The following is a 20,600-nucleotide window of genomic DNA, read 5'->3' on the forward strand; positions in this document are numbered from 1 at the left end:
AGAATGGATTTGAAATTCAAATTTCAACTCTAGTCCTAAGAACAAGCTGAAGAAATGGGTACAATTGTGACACAGTTTTAGGGAAAAAAATTCCATACCATTCTGAATGACAGCAAATAGTAACAGAACATTCCTTCCTTCCATGGGAAGAAACTGTGCGAAGGGAGAGTAGTAGAGAACTATATGCTAGATCATCGTAACACAAGAATTTAAAAAAAAAAAACCACCAAACAAAAAACCTTTCAAATGATTCTTTAAAAAACCCAACTCTCATTAAGATGAACAAAAACAAATTAAAAAGAAAAAACATCTTAAATACTTTTGTAAAGGAACTGAAATTAGCAGTCCAAACCACAGGAAAATGTATTGGTAACTTCTAGACACATAGATAGTAAAAAATGATTGCAACCATGAGAGCACAGCACATGGACAAAGGTGCTTATTTTCCAATGGAAGCCAAAATTAACTAGAGACAACAAAACATGGTTGAGAAAGATATACCTGAAATCCTACTACTCTACTTTTGTGGCTATAAATACCAATCCAGGAGGTAGGTTCTTCAGCTGTTGTTTGAATTACAGGTGGTTGGCAGCTTCTCTTCAAACAGGTCCAAAATAGGTGACTTCAAACCTTGCATAAAATGAGTTGATTCTGGGTTCAAATAGCCTCCTTAGCTTTATGACGTTCTAAAGCAAGCCTGTCGCAGACAACGACCTAGCCAAGACCAGAAGCAAGGCACTTCCTCCTTCTCCTGGTGAAGTTCCACCACCAAGAACACAAGTGGTGTCCAAATATTCTAAGATCCTAAATGATTGTGAAGTTCACAGTTGATCATCTGGGAGAGAAAGTCTGGTTCCCCTCCCTTCTGCTAGCACTGCTTTAGACAATTTTCATGGAACAGCTTTTGAATAAATCACCACTTTTGACACCAGGCCAGCAAAATACTTGTTTAAATAGCAAGTGTGAGGAAAAGCGAACAGCAAAAGCATTGAAGAGCTCCTCATAGCAACCAAAGCACGTTCTAAAGCAACATTTCTGACCACATGCTATTGCAAAGTAAGACTTTGATTTAAGGAAGCAATTACTGCAAATTGCCATACACATCTCATGCTTTTAGAAATAAGTTCAAATGCATCAATGCAAAGAAAAGGATCACAACACAACCACCACCACAGCTGGACACGAATGCAGAGATCAAAGTTCATTGTCCATCCTGAAAGCAGAACTGTAAACTTTCACTAAAAGAGTCAGAACAGATAGCAACTAAGTAAAATTTACAGCAAGTCCAATGTAGTCTTCCACTGTCAGTGATGTTTAAATAACATTGCCTATTTACCTGGGTCTCTGAAAGGTCTGCCTCTGAAACTTAGCCCCATCACTTCACAACTGCATTGTAAGCAGAGATCCATTTCAACTTATCAGGAGTTCCATAAATCGAATTTACAGTTTGTAAAACCTCTTCATTACTGTTTATTATGTATCTATCATCGCTGTGTTTTCAAACCAGGCTTTGTCTTACAGAAATGCAATAAAAACATTCTTTATAAGTAGCTCCCTGTGAATGCAGCAAGAAAAATGGTTTTGCCTAATGTTAGGAAGATGGACCTAAAAAAAAGCATTCTGAATCTCAATTACTAACCCAGGAAAACTTCCATTTCTCTCCTTAAATAAAAATAATATCCTCAGTGTATATATAATAAATAGAATAGAGCTGAAATTTGTGGGGATTTTTTAACAGCAGTTCCTTAGTATGCTGATTAGCAATATTTCAGAGCAAAATCAGTCCAGGGAAGCCTATCACATATTACAGGGCAGAACCCGTTGCACACAATGCAAGACAACAGTAGAGTTTTCATAGTAAATCTTCACAATGCCACATGAAAAATTCTGCACAGTCAAAATGAGGCATTTTCATGTATTTAGTAAAAAAGGGAATTAAGAGAACCACAAATCTTCTCTAACATCTGAGATCTGAATTCTGGGGTTTGGGTTTTTAAATAAAGATTTGTCTTTGGCAGCTGAAAGAGCTTGAACTTAGCTCACTTTCTTCCCAAGGGAGGGAAGAGTTAAGGCACTCTCCTGACAAGTAGGTCTGACCCTGTCTTACAAAGCCGGGAAGAAAAGAGGAGGAAAGGAAAATGACAGCAAGTTCCTAATGAACAACCACAATATATAAAATGCAGTAAGGTTTACATTTATAACTGAACTGTTAAGAATAAACATTTCATTGTTCTTTTAGCACATCATTATATCACTTAATATGTCTGGCAATACTTACTTGTGCCAGAAAATTAAGGATTGTGTTGCTGAACAGTACTTTGCAACTCTCCTAGTAACCCTAGCACTCTTTCCTTAAGCTTCAATGTGCAGACTTTTCTACTAAACATGTGAAATGAAAATTATTATATAAAAACCCCATTTTTTTAATACTACTTTGATTATTACCAAATTACAGCCACCAAGCTTTTCTTTAATTTCTATTACCCAAAACTTTTGGCATCTCGGCACAACTTCTTTTGCTGCCAAGAACACTCAGAGACCAGCCATCACATCTCTGACCTGCAGAGACTTCACCTGTGTACCTAACCAAATCAGCAGGGTTGGCTGCGTAAGAGTTATTGTTCTTGGACATGTGCTTCAACAGGCACCTTGTAAAAAGTATTAAGGAATGCACGAAGAATGTTTTAGAGACAAGGACTATTTTCCAGCAAGGCTATGTATAAATTACCAAGAAACAGAGTGAGAGAAAGGGTAACTAGTTGCTTGTTATATTGCTCCCTATTAGAAAGTTAGGGGCAACATAATAATACTTAAAAAAACCCCAATAGCTTCATTGAGAGACATTTAATAGAGTATCTCACAATTTTTGATTGAGCTCTCCATTTCTTTGCTCCCCTAGCTCATTTTTGCAGCATGCTGCAGAAATGCATTACAGAGCTAATAGAAATGCAGTACATTTTTTTTTTAAAGAGTAAAGTTTGATGGAGAAGAGCAGGTAGGCCTCTGTCTTAGCTAAAGAAAGAATAATGAACTCCACTATTTGAAAAGCGCCTCTGGCAACATAATAATCTCCAGCATTAGCAAACTATTCTAAAAGCATGTTCACTGCTTTACTAGACTCATGGGATAAAGAATAAGAGTATGAGTCAGATTCTCAGCTGCTGTAAATTGGTACAATTCCATCAAAATTAGTGCAGAGCTACTGTAAGAGCAGTACAAGAATCTTACCCAATTTTTAAGAGAGCTTCATGAAGCGGGGTGGGGGTGGGGGTGGGGGGGTGGGCACACCTGTATTTTCTACCATTAGTGCTTTTATTGTACCCCTTTTCTTCACTAGGGGGGAAGCAACCTTGCAGACTAAACCTCCAACTGCCTAACCTCACTACGCTGATCCCTGGATATTTATCAACATAAGAGCATCTGACACACTGCACATATATCCCCTGTTTTCATTTATTGAACAGGTAGTAAAAGAAAAACATGTTTAAGCTGAATCACCCAAGTTAGACCACATAACCTGACAATATTGGTTACTGCTATAAGATAATAATTATTAATACAAATTAACACAGACCTTGAGAATAACAAGACCTGAAAAGAATTCATATTGTGCAGGTTGGAGAAATAAGTGTTTAAAATAACTGCTGGATTTTTTTAAATGATGTCATGGCAACTTATGATTTTCACAGCTCATTATCAAAAGTTAACAGAACAATTCAGTTGATGGCATTCATCAGTGAATGATGGAAAGAAAAAAGTTCTTGAAAAGTTGCAGTAAATAAATTACAGTTTCTTCTGTTATTTCTACTTTGTTTCTATTAAGACCTGAACAATTATAATGCTTTCCACAATACGTTAGTCAGCGTATATTAGTCATAACTGATGTTTCCCAATGTAAAGTAGTAAAATTTGGCCTTGAGCTGTACCTGCTGAATTCCAAAAAGCAATGTTATTTTCTTCTCTCTTAGAAAAGCACAACTGTGGCCTCCCTCACAGTTGGGTGATGTACAAAGATAGATAAATAAAAGAATCAAATGAGAATATACACACAAATATGGCTAATAAAAGACCAGATAATATAAATCCTAATTGCTAGCTAAACCAGAAAGTTATGATTTTTTTTTTTTTTTGAAAATACTTTTTGGTTAGTCACTATCTGACTAAGGACTAAAATCACTAGTTCCAACAGATACCAAACCAATGATCCAGGCTCATGTCTCATCCTTGAGAGGGAAAGTCGTTCAATGAGTTAGAAAATTTCAGCACAAAGGAACACAGAACCTGGCAGTACCTTGAACAGGGACATGTTGGTGTGGAGACCTAATAAGCAAAGGAAGATTCACCTTCTAGCTGTTCAGATTTACTCAAATTTTAGTTTTCTGTGCCATCCTATGAAGATGCCGAAGCCGTTTTGCTTATCATAGAATCATAGAATACTTTGGGTTGGAAGGGACCTTTAGAGATCATCTAGCCCAACCTCCCTGCAGTGACAGGTCAGTAGTTCCCAGGGTCCTCCTTTCTTCCCTTTTTAAAAATGGGCACAACATTGCCCTTCTTCCAGTCACCAGGGTCTTCACCTGACTGCCATGACTTTTCAAATATCATGGAGAGTGACTTGGCACCTACATCAGCCAATTCCCTCAGGACTCTGGGATGCATCTCATCAGGTCCCACAGACTTGTGTACATTGAGGTTCCCGAGGTGGTCTCGAACCTGATCCTCCCTTACAGTGGGAGGGGCTTTACCCCCCTGGTCCCCATCTTGTGGTCCATCAACTCAAGAGGGGTGAGGAGAGAGGTTGCTGGTGAAGACTGAGGCAAAGAAGTTATTGAGTACCTCAGCCTTCTCCTCATCATTTTAGGACGAGAGGAAATGGGCTTAGGACGAGAGGAAATGGGCTTAAGCTGCGCCAGGGGAGGTTTAGGTTGGAAATTAGGAGAAATTTCTTTATGGAAAGGGTGGTCAAGAATTGGAACAGGCTGCCCAGAGAGGTGGTGGAGTCACCATCCCTGGAAGTATTCAAAAAATGGGTAGATGTGGCACTTTGGGACATGGTTTAGTCTAGTCTACCCTTGATTGGTTTAGAGTAGACTTGGTAGTGTAGGTTAATGGTTGGACTGGATGATCTTAAAGGTCTTTTCCAACCTAAACGATTCTATGATTCTATGATCTGTTGATACTAGGTCGCCATTCTTGTTCATCCTGCTCTCTGACTTTTGGCCTGCTGCTGAAAGGCCCGAAAGAGGACCGGCTCTTTAAACATGAAATTGGTGTTGAACTTTAGAGTTGCAAAATACTGCTTTCAGCTTCTACCCTATTTCAGGAGCACGTACAAAGTTTAGGCTGTTTTGCAAACCCCAATCAGTCAATGCTCTTGTGACCATTCAACCTTAACATTACACAGGGTAGGGACGAAGGGAAAGGAATAAAGTTATTTTGTCCTTGTCGCTAGCTGGAGAGTTTCGCAAAAAATAAATACAAGGGTACATTCACAAAAATATATGCTTAAATATGTGCTTCAGTGATCTTCAGTTAAAGCTTAAATTCTTCTTTATTTATAAAACACCGAATGTCATTTGGATTTGTTGCTCTCTCTTGTTGCTTTAAGACCTTTAATAATTTTTAACTATAAAAATCATTCATATAATTGCTACTTCTAAATAGACAAAGTAATATAGATATTATTTAAACTGTAGGCTTAAAAAAAGACATTAAATCTCTTTTAAAACATTCTTAGGAGTAGTAGAGGACTTGCCACCACCTAAGGAATAATGTATTAATTCTAGTAGCTTTTTTAACCATCCCAAAGCAGTAACAAATCAACTAAGAATTCAAGGAGGGGGAAGGGGGTAATCCCAGATCCCAAGGCATTACTGGAATGCCTGCTATGAGCTTCAAGACACTCAGAAATTCCTTTAGGTTATTCCCTGAAGTTATTCCCTTATCAATGACTGCTACTAGAAAAGCAGCAAATAGAAGTATCTACAAGGTAAAGTTTCTACAAAAGAACAGTCCACAGTGAAAAGATTAAGAACATTTACTTTAAAATTTAGGCAGGCTCCAAGATAAGACAGAAAGGAGCTGCTTTTTTTTTTTTTTGTGGGGTGCAAGGTGTTTGGAGTTTGGTTTTCTGGGGTAGGAGTTTTATTTGTTTTATTTTTGTTTCCTACTTGTTTGGGGTTTGGTTTTTTTTTTTGGTTGGTTGGTTTTTTTAATTGCAACATTCTGGTGCCTTTTTGTGTGTATTCTGAGTATGAAATGAGAACTTTTGATTAAATCTGGAGGAGAAAAAAAAAATTAGGTAGCTTGACACAATGTTGACCATTTGGGGGAAACCCACCAAACAAAAACCTTATTTTTTATGAACACAGAACACATTCCATCTTTTTCATTTCCCAAAACAGCTGAAACAGTTTTTGTTATGACTATCTGTGAAGAGATCTGAGGCATTTCTCCCATTCCTAAAATACTTGATTGAAAAAGTCATATATTATAGACTAAGGTTTATCTGAACACTATGGTCGTCCCCCGAGATGGTCTGCTAGACTTGTATCAACTTACAGGTATAGAACAAACTATCTGTCACATACAATTTCAAGAACATTTGCTACAAAAGAATATTCAACCTTATCAAAAGGCTGGTAGACTCTTTATACAAATGCTGGTGCCAGATTTCCTGGAGGAAAAAATGTTCCTTTAAAAAAATGAATGGTATTTTTCACATCAGCCTTACTGTTCAGCATTCCCGCACCATAACGTGATATCAGGAGTCCAGCAGGATTTTTACTGGAGAGCTTACAGAATGAGGACCATGCCTGAAGTTTTTTAGGTAGGTGTGTTGTTGCCTTTTTTTTTTTAAAAAAAAAAAAAAACAACATATATTTAGGATTATAGGTAACCACAGTGCACATGTAGACATAAACTGTTCTGTTCTCTCAAGACTCTTGTGTTCATAACTAAGATGAGCTCCCTGACATGGGCTTCTCCTAGACAAACATTACGTAAGTGGAGAGTTAAGTTTTAATAGGCATTACTGCATGCATACCAGGTGACTGAAGACAAACAGTACTTCACAGAAACTAGTCTATATCAATTAAGATTAACAATGCTAATGGAATTAATACTGTATGAAGTGGTAGTGAGATGAACCAATGCTATTTCACCTTTCTTGTACTGCTTTGCAAACTGAGTTTAATGTAACAGGGTTGGAAATACTGCGCTGGAAAGTATGAACAGCTATCAACTGGGCCCAGGTGGCACATGTGCAGCATAATCTCAACTACAAGAAGGCACATCCATGTCTGAATCGTAGCTTCCTCAGAGGTGATATGTGCCCTTAGAGTCATTTGAAACCTCTGGACTCTGAAACGGCCTTTTCCCCTTGGAAAACACTGCACTGAAAGCATCTCTCTCCAAATACATCCTCAGCCTTCCAGAAAGAAGCAAACACACTGCTGGGTTGTACATCAATCTAGTAACCATGGTCATATTCACAGTGTTCTGTTACCAGTGTGTCCAGAAAACATTGGCTCCCTTGGCCAGTGTCTTGGTTACCTTCTTCACAAGTTGAGTTTCCAGTGCTTGACTTGTACCCAGCATGGCACTTAAATGTATTGGGTTTCAGTAGTCAGGGGCTGCAGGGGTGACCCATCACCTGTCCTGTGCCAGTCATGGCTGCTCCAGCCAGCTCTGAATCCTGCTATAACAAAGCCATCATGTGCCAAAACTTCAGTCAGTTAGAGGAACCCATGATCCCTCTACTAAAAACATATTTTTAAAAGCATGGCAGCTGCTAGAGGCAGGAGAAATAGAAGAGATGTGGGGATAAGCAGAAGAGACACATGGAAGGAGATCTTGTTGGGGACACAGCTGCAAATGCACTCTCAGAAGGAGGCACGTCATGCCATGGGAGGGACATCTCCGAGGGGACTGCAGCCTGCGGGTGACTCGCACTGGGGCAGCGGAAAACGAGTAAGATACAAGCAGCAGTAGACAAAAACAAGTAAGGAACCAAGAGCTGCAGAAAGAAGCCATTGCATGCAGGACCCCAGCCTCCTGCACTGCCTGTCACCTCACCCAAGGAACTGGGGCAAGCCAAGGGTAACCCATGGCAAAAAACAAGCGAAGTTTGTCCTGGGGGCAGAAGGGAGAGAGGTGTTTCCCCTAAGTGTGTATTAAAGTTTTATGTTTTGCTTCCCCCCCCATCCAAATCAGCAATCAGAATGTTGTGTTATTTGGCAATAAATTAAATTATGTAAAAAATTCCCCAAGTTGATATTATTTTGCCAGCAACACCATATGGCTTAAATAAACCATGACGACCACCGCTTCCTTACAGCCTCACAACAACAGTAACTGGTAAGGCCAAGTTTTCTACATCTTAGCCAATAATGAGATTTTAACTCTTTCTGGGTTTTGCATGCCTCGGGTATACAATTTATAAGCTACACTACTGCAAACACACCCATTACAATTTAGTCAGTCCCACTGACGATACTGCTTGTAGGTGCATTCTGATTTGTACAGTCTGGTCTTAAACATCTCAAGAGACAGACCCCTTCGACTCCCCACAAGGTTATTTTACAGCTTAGCATGTTTGCTGGAAACTTTCTTCTCATATCCAGCTTCCCTCTAAAACTTCCCTTTATTCATTTCAAACAGGTCTCATTATTATAACGCTTTGGTACTTCTCACTGAACTTACTTTCTTGTTCCCTAAATCCATTAGGTATTAACTCAGTCTTTTTGTTTTAAATAGCTATTTTAATAACCTGTCTACACCAATTTCCTTTTAATATCCAAAGTCAACTAGAACTTCCATATTCATTTGTAGAATTGCAAAATAAAAAAACGGTACTACAGCGAACAAATTCAACTGTGTTCTTAAGGCAGCAGCTATTACAAATTTAAAGACGGTGCTAGGTAAAGATGGTCCTAACTATCGTGAACAATAAATACTACAGCAACAATTAGAATAGACAAAAGCTGCCCGACAGATATTTCAACTGTGGGTCTTAAGGCTAACCTTCATTTAAGTTGAGTTATTTTACCTGAAGGGAAGTGTCATATCTATTTCCAATCACTAGCAATTTCTACACTGTTACATAAAAAGGCACCTTCTTTCTGCTACTCAGTATGTTCTCGGAAGAAAATCTAAACAGTTTTACTCACTTCTACTGGTATGGCAGGAAGACAATAGAAATGTGTCTTCAGACACACAAGTAAGGACACTGGGACACCAGGACACCAGAAGAATCACAGATCTAGACCAAAACTACTCTTTAAAAGTCCCTAGTCTTTACTTCCTCCCATCTTCCCGGTGCCAAGTTACACAGGCAGCTTGAGTGCTTCATCCCACCTGCTCTATCAGCAATCAGCTGAACTTTGAATCCACCTTCGCAGAGCCAAGGAAAGCTGCAGACAGGACATAGCCAAGGAGAACAAGAAGTTCATAAACCACCAACAGTAATCAAGGCCTATTGTACTTGAGCAAACAAGACCTAATTTTCCATCAGGTTCCCCGCACCCACCAGCTTTTTGATGCAAAAGATATTTTTCAGCTACTTAGTATCTTAAGATGTCAGTGTAAACAAGATTACAAATCATTGCAGATCTCAGCTTAAGTAGAGTACAAAAAGTTTAATACCATCCCCAGACTTTCAGTTTTCAATGTGCATTGGCCTGTTTTGTTAATTCATACTGTAAACACCTGATAGGTGGGTCACAGGGAATTATGGGTCTTATGGATAATAACCATTAAGGCAACTGTTTGAGGCTTTTGGTACATACTGCTTAGTTTCAAGTTCTTGTAGGAATAGGAGTTTCTTTCAGCAATGGTAGATTGCACAGGCTCAGTACTGCAGTACACATGAACCCAGACCATAGTTAAAATCTCCACTGCAATATAAATTGTCTTTTCAGGGAAAGAGAGTTGATATGCTTATGCTAATTATATTTCTCCTATTAGGAGAGATTTTATTTCTCAGGAAAATAAAAATGTCATTTGCAATGAATTTGCTCTAAAGAATCATAAAGCAGCCTTGATGGGCAGTCTCAGGTGAAATCTGCCTTATAACGAGACATCATTAGCATATAGAAAAAATATCGCACAACTAGTGAAGAGACAGAGTTTCTACATACATTGTTAATTTGTACAGTGCTCATGTATTGTAAAATCTTTCAGATTTCATCCCTTGAAGTTGACTATGCAGAGAATGAATCCTGCACGGACTTTGCATTGGTGACCAATGACATTACTAGAAAGGCAGTATGGCCTAATGATTAAGGTCCATCTACCCTACCACATCACAAGAATGACTGCAGTGGTGTGTAAGGGTGCCCACAGCAGCTTTAAGTTACAGCTACAGCAGCACAGAAACTGGCACATGGTGATTTGACAAGCAGCACCTCCATAACTGCTTCTCAAATATACTAGGGCATCGGAGCCATGAAATCCAAGACTCCTGAAAACTGACTGCAGCAGCAACTGTAGCAGACATGAGTAACATTTTTCCATGCCTAACATATAAAAAGGCAAGTACCACAATACAGGTAACAGGAAAAGTTCAGGAGTTCATAAGGATACCGAAATCAAGAATCCACTTGCAAATCTGAAGGCGCATTATTCAATTCCCATTGAAGTCAGTGGTGAACTTAGCAGTGGCTTCAATTACTTTCGCACAAGAAATAATTCTGACATCCTCCATTAAGAATGCCTACAACTGCAGCTACAATACCAGACACATGGTTTTGCAGCTGTAGTTTACCAACACAAAGACCTCTCTGTGTAAAATAGAACTGTTTGGAGGTCATACACCAAATTAACTCATCCTGATGAAGTAAAGGCAGTTAAGAGGTAAAGATCACTGTTTTAACTGACAACTTATAAAGACAATGACATTACAAAAATAGAAGGAAGGGGGGGGGGGAAATCCCCCCCCAAACAAAACACATGCACACCCTTCCCCCCAATACTATAAAAGTACTTAGTTATTACAGTAAGTTTTCCACTCATCACTGATTTTACTGGATTTTAATTGCATTTCATGTATTCAAACATAAATGCCAAACACCAAGAATGGCAAAGAGTCTTGACTGGATATTATCAAAAGTAGCAAGTCAGCTTGTGTTCAGTTTCTGCAAGTTGGATATTTACATCTGCCAACCACAAAAGTCCTAATACAATTTAATACTCTCATCTTTTATTTGCCAAGAAGACACAGATTATTTGCTACAAAGGAGGTACCTATAGGGTAATTGGATGTGCATTCTGGAGTTTTCTGACTTGACTTTATGATGCAACACTAGGTCCCAAATCAGCAGAGACTTCAGTAAGGTTACTGAATAAATGAAGTTAAATAAGATTTATCTTTGAAGGACTGGGATACACAGTTGTTCATATACAACCATTAAGTAACCTTAAATGTGTTGGGATTTTTTTTTAAAGATCAACATTATAATAAAGTTTTTTAAAATCCTTCCAAGAACTTCAAGTTTGTTTATATATAACACAATTACTTAAAACCGATATTGATCTGCAATTTTAATTCAGCTTGAACTATATTTTTATAGACTATCAATTTTCATTCCGAAATAAAATATTCAAAAACATCTCATTCTCTACACAGGATCAAGTTACAGAACTAAAAAACAGCTAGAAATGGAACTGAAAAGCACAGTGAAAGATTACCCAAAACTTACACAGCAGTTTCCAGAAGATCTATTAAAAGGCATAATAATATTTTCACCAAATAGGCAATACAATAAAAAGCATAAATAGTAATAGTAGCAAAGTCTTAATCTTATTTTCTTTTCAAGTTTGCTACTTACTGTAGAAACCCAAATCTATCTGTGACTTTGTAAAGACGATAGTCAGCATCTTCCCATGGTTCAATCTGCGCACCCTCCCGTCCCTAAAATAAAGAATAAAAGAAGAGCCAAATTAAGTTTTATGACACAATAAGTTCAGACACAGAAGACAGGATTCACCCACTCAAAGCATAATCTTTGGGACACGTTGATAGTAGGGTAGAGGAGGGGGAGGAGAACAATAGTCCTAAACCGACCAACCCAGAAAGAAAAGGGGAGTAGCACACCTCTCCCAGCCCCTACAGACAGTATTTTCATCACAGGAAACCTCTTTTGGTCACTGCTATACGCAGAATAAATTTCAACCACTGACTTCAACCACAGACTCTTAGTAATCTCATATCTGTTGTTAATCTCCACAATAGTCCATCAAGGTCCCCACACAGTGTCTTTACTCATTTTATTTCCATAATCCATCTTTCCTGAACCATCATCTGACAGCAGCACACACTGCGGACAGTCTCGACTTCCAGCAGCTATCAAACAAAATGCAGCACTGACTTTTCCCTCAATGAAGCACTCATTCATTCATGTGCCTCTCTTCTACTCCAATCGCCGATTTTCCTAAGACTTGCAAAAACTAAAGTATATTTCAGCTATATATTCTTCTGGTATGGGCTACACCCAGGTTCCTGCGTATGAAAAGAGGCCACCACTCAGAACACAAACCTCGTGCATGTTTTTTCCTTATTAAAAAACCACAGCCACTCACTTAAGTGAGTGCAAGCCACCACTAAGTCTAGCATGTAAAATGTTTCATGATCTCTACAAACAAGTCTATTGCTCAGTATTCCAATGACACTTATAAAGTCCATAAGTGTTACAAGAATATGTGAATACAGTGTAGGCATTCTAGGCATACTCTGTGCCAGGCTTTTACTTGACAAGTCATTCAAGAAAAAAAAGGATATGACTAGGGTATTCAATTCCTCACAGCAGTCATAGAATCATAGAACCCTTTAGGTTGCAAAAGACCTTTAAGATCATCCAGTCCAACCATAAACCTAACACCGCCAAGTCAACCACTAAACCATGTCCCTAAGCACCACGTCTACACGTCTTTTAAACACCTCCAGGGATGGGGACTCAACCACTTCCCTGGGCAGCCTGTTCCAATGCTTGACCACCCTTTCAGTGAAGAAATTTTTCCCAATACCCAATCTAAACCTCCCCTGGTGCAACTTGAGACTGTTTCCTCTTGTCCTATCGCTTGTTCCTTGGGAGAAGACACCAACACCCACCTCACTACAACCTCCTTTCAGGGAGTTGTAGAGACCAATAAGGTCTCCCCTCAGCCTCCTTTTCTCCAGGCTAAACAACCCCAGTTCCCTCAGCCGCTCCTCATAAGGCCTGTGCTCCAGACCCTTCACCAGCTTCGTTGCCCTTCTCTGGACACGCTCCAGCACCTCAATGTCTTTCTTGTAGTGAGGGGCCCAAAACTGGACACAGTATTCCAGGTGCAGCCTCACCGGTGCCGAGCACAGGGGGATGAGTACAGCACAGTCTGAAACAATGCAGTTCACTCATCTTTTAAGTTCTCTGTAATGATTTAAATGTTTCTATTACCATAACCAAAAAATAAATAAATAAAAAGTAAAATAAGAGTCCTTCTAATCTCATAGATATACAGAGCATTCTCAAACATCCCAGTTTCTTACTTCTAATACATTACACTACCTTAAAATAGCCCCAAAGCAACTTGCCATGCACCTGAAAAAATGAGTTGACTGAGTCATTATCCAGAATATCCCCTGTGGAGGGAGAATTTAATTCACCCAGAGGCCAATGTATCATGAAACCATCAGATTAGTACTACAGAGTATTTTAAACAAAAGCTAGCAGGAACCATGATTCATTTTTTAAACAGACTTATTACTAAGATTAATTATAAAATGTCTTTAAATTACTATCAAGTTCACTTACTCTGTCATACTTGGCAACTATCTCTGCTCGTTCTTGGGCAAGTTTGATAGCAGCATCCTGCTCAGCATCTGCACCTGTGGAGAATTAAAATAATGTTGTTCAGATTCTCTCTCTTGTGAACAAAGAACTGCAGCTAAATTCTTGGAAAATAAACTTGAACTTCAGAGACTACTTGGATGGAGAAATGCCAGAACAATTGTATCAAAGCAAAATATGACCTTGGTGCATGTCTTGAATACTGTTCAGAGTCAAATACAATTATTGGATGGTATCCTAACTGCTGAGTTTAGAATGTTCCCGATTTTCCACCAAAGCAGCTATTAAATAAAGTTAAAAAAATAATACTCCACAATCCACTAACTGAAAGACTGAACAAAGTAGTGAAAGCTACTAGTTGCCAATTCCACAAACGTTCACATAGTCAAAGAAAGCCAAAACATACACTACTGGTTTAAAACAGAAGCGTGAACTATTTACAGGATCTGTAGAGAGGGATTAAAATACTGATGAATGCTGAAGAAGTACTGCATGACTTCATCTAAGAAATTGCCTAAGACTTATTTCTCAGAAAACAGGGAAGGACATCTTTATAATATCAAAACTGCAGCAACCCAGAGTTGGAACACGCATAAGGATATGACAACAGGAAGGTTGACAAGCAAGAAAAAACAGATGCATGGGTAAGCACTGGACATCACTACACTGCAGATACAGGGGTTACTACAGCGGTGGAGTTGATGTTTAGATAAATCTGTTTTGATCGAGAGAAGGTGAAGCAGACCGTGTGTGTAACCGAATTAGGTTCCTTGGCATTGTTCCCTTAACAGAAACCATCTCTAGAACATGGGCAGGAATGTAAAGAGGGCACCATGAAAGGAAAAGTAAGAAAGATGCTGCTTTGAATATTCAACAACATAATGCACTTCAATATCCCAAATGCAATTATGATTTCAAACCAATGAGGCAAATCAGGTTTAATCAATGATAAGTGTGTGAAAGATTTAAGAGTTGATTTGTTTCAATTATTAAAAAGCAGTGACCTCTAGATAAAGCAAAGCTTTAAAAAGGTTTTAAATAGTTTTCAAGCACACACTGTTATAAAAATAACTCCAGGCATGTGTGTTTTCTTCACTCTTTAGTTCCTGGCAACATAATGAACTTCAGGAACTGTACATATCAACCATCTGGGCCATGAAATAGAAAAACAGATCAGATACTACAGTCTCCTATCACATGACATTATTAACACATTTATTTGTTCAAACCCTGTATTTCTCTAATAAAGTTTACCTACATATTTCTCAGATATTTAGACAAGAAGTTGTGCCCAGGTGGACTTCTAGGCTATCCATTTGAGATTTAGCATGGTCTCTGCCTGTTTTCACTTGAAGTTCCTTTAGGGGAACACAGAGAGAACCTCAGTATGCCTCATCACAGACACAAGCACCAGCATTCAGGCAACAGCAGTGCTTGTCCCAAACTTCCCCTACCGGAAAGCCGGTCTGCTTTTTTAAAGCTTTTACTCATGACCTCCAGAAGTTACACTTTGTTATCCTCATTCTGGCCCTCTTCCGCTTGTTACCATCATTCACCAATCATATTGCTCCCATTTATTAGCAAGGACATCGAGCTTTGTCATTTTTTCCAGCGTGCACCAGAACCAGCACACATGTATTTACGCAATTATTTGAGGGAGAAAAAAATAATAATTAAGAATTACATCTGCTATATTTGGAAGCTATGCATCTGTGTGCCACAACACTGATAAATAATTTCCTCCCCATAAGGCAAAATGCAAGTGGAGTCATTTCATATTGCTCAGCCTTCGGTGTTGTCCAAGCAGTGCACTGTTCCTCCTGCTCCTTCAAGCACTGGATCTGCCTTTATTCCTAAGCTTAACAAGGACAGCAAGACACAAAGCAGTTTGGTTTCAGGTTTGTTTTTCTCTGACGCGGTTTTATAGCGATTGCAGGACCCTGTCACCCCAGCTACCTACGTGAACGCTGACCAAGACACAACTCTTGCACACCAACCGCAGCGCCCTTCTAGAACCCCTCCCCAGCACTGTCATCACACAAGGGCACAGACTGAACTCTATGCGACTCAGTGCATTCAAGCACTATATATTCCCCGACACAATTACAACAATCCGGTTTTTACCCTTTGCTAGTTGACATACTATGCCTACTAAACCGACAACATCCACTGAAGGTACCAAATCTACACTGACATGAAGTAGTACATGAAGCTTAGCATTACTTTCAAAGTGAGAAGTTAAAGGAACTATAATCAAAATAAAACTGTATTTTCTTTTGTAAGACACAAAGAGGTCTGTGCTTACAGTAAGTCTTTGTGGAAGGCCAATTACAGGTTTTTAAAAAGTAAACATTATGGCTCACTTAGAAAGCTGACATTCCTCCAGAGAATTCAAGTACTGAGCAATCCTAATCTTCACTTCTCCAATGTACAGATTTGGGGGAAAAGCTTACTTGTTTAAAGTATGATTGCTTCTGGGCTTCAAGAAATGGGGAAAAATTCCTATCACTATTTTCCCAGTAAATGAGAGATTAGATTTTATTGAGAAAGAGTGTGGCTGGACAATAAGTAGTCAATACTGTAATACGTAGTAGACAATACATTCAAGTAGTAAGTACTCAAAACATTTTTTTATTAACAGAATTAAAAAAAGAGATTACTACTTGTAGTTCAAAAATATACTCAAAAGGACATGCACAACTCTTCAACACCACAGATGGAAGAAGTGGCAGAAGTTGAAACAAAGTTTAAACCTTTGCTTAAAAGAATGCAAAACCGTGTTTGCACCAGAAACTGAGTCCTGATTTATGCTGAAAACGTGGCCATGGCTCACCTTCCTTTCCTCTGTATAAGTAACATATGAATCAAAGTTTAGCATGTTCTGTGCCTCATGACAATTCAATTACACTTAGTGTGGAAATTATCATATTCATTGCCTTGAAAGTAATCCTCTTCCCTTTCTGCCAGAATCATCTTAACCTTCTAGCTGCACTGAGATAGTTTAATGTTACGTTAATCCATCCATACTGAAAACTCAGAAAACAGCTTGAGACTGGGACAAGAGGTTATATTTTGGGAGATAAGAAAATCATATTTTATGCTTATAAGAGGAATTATTTAAATATGTCCAAGTTAGAAATTACACAATGATTCCTGATAAAGTAAAAGCTAAATATGGGAACAAGAAAAAATTCTTCATGAAAGATCTTCCTAGGCACAAAAATACATTACTACATCACTACAAAATTAAACACAAATAACTGGTATTCTAAAGTCTTATCAGTTTTATTCAGTAAGTCTTATCTCACTGAAACCAGTTAAAGATGTGAAACAAGTATGACTAAATTTTCTAATTAAAAGTTAGCATGACAGATGATCAACACCACATTGCATTGTTTCCTGTGTATCTCAGATGAGGCTGACTAACATATAGTCAATTAACTAGTACAAAGAACTTGTTTTGACTAAAAACTGAGAAAATAGATCATCAATAACCTAAAAAAAAAAAAAAGTATAATCAATGGTGATAAAATCTGCCAATGATGGTATGCTAAACGTCACATTTAAGTCCCCCAAAAAACTCATCAGGTTTACAAGGTACAACGAGCATGCTTAAAACCCTGCCAAGCAGCAATGTCACACATCTAGCTTTTGAAAAAGGTAAATCATAAAAAGAAAGGCCAGGAACAAAATTTTCTGAACAGTTGGCCTGATACACATAACACTCCTCATTAGAGAGTATTTTCCCCTCATCACTCTGTCATGCTGACCTGTGTGTTTACAAATATTACAAATTTGTAAGTTTTGAAAATCAGCATGCAAAGGAACTGAAGCATTATTACAGCCAGAAAATCAAACAGAAAATCCCAATCTACTACGATGTGAAAAAGGACTGATGTAACAGCCAGATTACTGCTTTTCTGCTACACATGGAAATCAGATTATCTTACTTGTCGGTGCTGTTGAGAAGACTAGTAAACTGCTGGATTTAAACTTTCAAAAAGATACTTAAGGATGGGACTAGAACTGGTCTCATTTTGCAGCTCATTGATTTGAAAATGCTAAAGACTCGGGCCTGGTAAATTAGAGACCTGTGGACTGCCATCAGCCCTGCAAAGCGAGAGGAAAGCATTGCCTAGCATCAGTACAAGCTCTCTTCCTTTGTCACTCTAACAAGAGTCTCTCCTTACCTCACCAATTATCGAAGAATTGAAAAAGACACAATTTCTTCAGGAACAGAAAGAGGTGATGGTATGTAAGAAATGTAAGCGGCACAGGCAAAAAATTAAACTAGTCCTACACAAGGACACAATCCTAACTAGTCTCCAGTACTTATTTTCTGAGAGAGGAAATAAGTGATGGAGATGCCAGCATTACTTAGTAGCAACAAATTTACAGATGAATTCTGGGTGTTATCCTGCTATCCACTATTAGGTAGTCTCTGTGTGCATCATAATCACATTTAAAATAAAACCCCACATTTTTAAAGCTGAAGCTTTTTTTTAAATTTCAAAACCCCTGTACAGTTCAGTCAATTGATATAAAAATTGAAAAACATCATGCTAAATTAAAATAAATTCCTAAAACTGACAACAAACAGGCTTCTTACACAAACTTAAAAACTAACTGGAAACTCCCAGTTCCTACTAAGCAGCTGCAATTCTACTACCTTGCAGCTTCCGAGGAATATTGGGGAAAACAGTTTACTCTTCCACAATTCCAGATTCTTCCAATCCTAAGGAAGAAAAGCAAGTGCAGTAAATTTAAGCGAGGAGGAACTAATAATATTAACAGACATAATGCCAAGAAAAAAACCACTTAATGTTCTGCTCTATAATGAATGCAAGACTAACTGGAATGGACCAACTGCTGTGACGTATTCAATAGCAAAACAACAGATCCAAGTAAAAATAAACACTATTTAGGGAGAAAATAAGGATGTGCCCTACAAATAGATGTAAAAATGAAATTCTGACTATTAGTAAAATTTTCTCAAGGATAGAAATTTTTGCAAGAAACCAGGTACTGATACAGAGCTACAGTTTGACAGATCCCATCCAACTCAAAAAGAAATAATCCTCCCTTACTCTTGCCTTCGTGCCATCTTCTCCCTTCTGTTTCACAGGAAGAAAGGGTAGCTGTAGATGTAGGAAGCTATAGACACCAGAGAACCTTTGATCCGAGGTCTCCCTATCACCCACCTAAAATACAGTTTTTTAAGGGGGAAGAAGGGAGAAGGCAAAAAAAAGGAAGAAATAACATTGGTAGTAATGTATTTTCATTATTCATTTAAATTGCCAAGCTAAACATTGAGGATCTTTCTTGCAGCCCCAGCAATAACTCAGTTCTTCAAAGTAAATGAGTGGGAACAGGTAATACTGTCCTTGGGGTTTCCAGCAGCCAAGGAGCAGCTGAACAGCCTGCAACAGCCTGGCAGCAGCTCGGCTGCTCTTGGTCAGGGCTGACTGCAACACGAACAGCCCATAGTTAGACCCCGTTTTCATCGCACAGACTGATGAACTGAGCTGCTGCTGAGTGAGGAATTGCCAGAAGACAGTAAAATGCTGGTCTTTCCCACAAGAAGAAAAGCTTCTGCTCTTCGAGGTTTACTAAGTACCTGTAGTTTGAACTCTGTTTGCCTAATCCTGCATGGCTTCTAATCCTGTTCAGCTACCCAACTGCAAAACTGTAAGGCACAGCATTTAAAAAAGTGATTTTCATCTGCAATCTACTGAGGACGCATCTCTAGCCCACGCAAAAGTAGTCATACAACTTACAGGAACGATCTTCGGGGGAACTCAAACTTCTGAGACTTCTCCCCGAAACCAGCCTAAAAATGCCTAGTTAGATACAGTACCCCACCTGGAAAAAGTAACAACAGCCAAGCGCTAGCTTCCTCGTCAAGGTAGCACAAAATGAGTAGGGCCAAGAGCCTCAGCGTGTTCTTCACATGTATCAAAGGAGCGTGTGGGTATACAGATGTGCCATGAATTTAAGTAATGCCTCTTTCCAATGCAGTCAGTATACTAATAGCATCTTGTGAAATCTCATCCCAAATTCTGAAAAGAAGACTTCTCCCTTTTTTTGTTCGACCCATCATTGCTGCCTCCTCAACTGTGGAGCAGTCTAAAAACCCCAAAAGATTTGGAACAATGCTAATTTGTTTTCCATTACTTCACTCAAATTCTTGCTTGTTTGCACATTACACATTCCACTGCACAAAGAGCTGCACTGGCACAGATTCCTGTCTGCAGGCACTACCACCAGCTGCTACGCATCTACACATTCAAAGCACATATCAGAGCAATAAACAAAACATTTTCTAAGTCTCTGGTCATATCAGAAAGTCCCTTTAATACCCAGGCTGTTTATTTTCCTTCAGTCCATTCCCACAAAGAATGAAATAAAAGCCATGACGTACACTTAAGAGTATTTTGTTGTGGGTAGCCAGTGTTCAAAAGGAAAAATCTTGGTAAATACCTGCACATAGATATTAAACCTGCTCTGAACAGGAAAGATTAAGCATCATTTATTAGATTTTATTTTTTTCTTCATGCAGAGAGACCTTTTAACATAGAAGTAAAATAGTTAGTTAGAAAAGTAATCCCTCTTACATAGCAATACTTCCTCGGGAAAAACAGTATCTCCAGAAGTTAACTGAGCTACATTTCTTCCACCATTAAACATAATTATCCACCTTAATAGTATCAAGTATTTAAAACTCAGAGTTATCACTAATCTGAAGTGAGGGAGGAGTAAAACAGCGCATGATAT

General features: G+C 38.6%; 1 protein-coding gene across 1 annotated transcript in view; it reads right to left on the reverse strand.

Annotated features, from left to right (window-relative positions):
- USP6NL (USP6 N-terminal like) overlaps positions 1 to 20,600 on the reverse strand; it is a 102,308-nt gene that overhangs the window by 55,413 nt on the left and 26,295 nt on the right. The window contains exons 2-3 of the mRNA XM_075716183.1: positions 13,791 to 13,864; positions 11,829 to 11,911 (exon numbers count right to left, since the gene is read on the reverse strand). Of these exons, the coding sequence (XP_075572298.1) occupies positions 11,829 to 11,911; positions 13,791 to 13,864 (157 nt within the window). The remainder of the gene's footprint in view (positions 1 to 11,828; positions 11,912 to 13,790; positions 13,865 to 20,600) is intronic.

The sequence above is a fragment of the Pelecanus crispus genome, chromosome 1 (assembly GCF_030463565.1).
Source record: "Pelecanus crispus isolate bPelCri1 chromosome 1, bPelCri1.pri, whole genome shotgun sequence".
NCBI classification, from domain to species: Eukaryota; Metazoa; Chordata; class Aves; order Pelecaniformes; family Pelecanidae; genus Pelecanus; species Pelecanus crispus.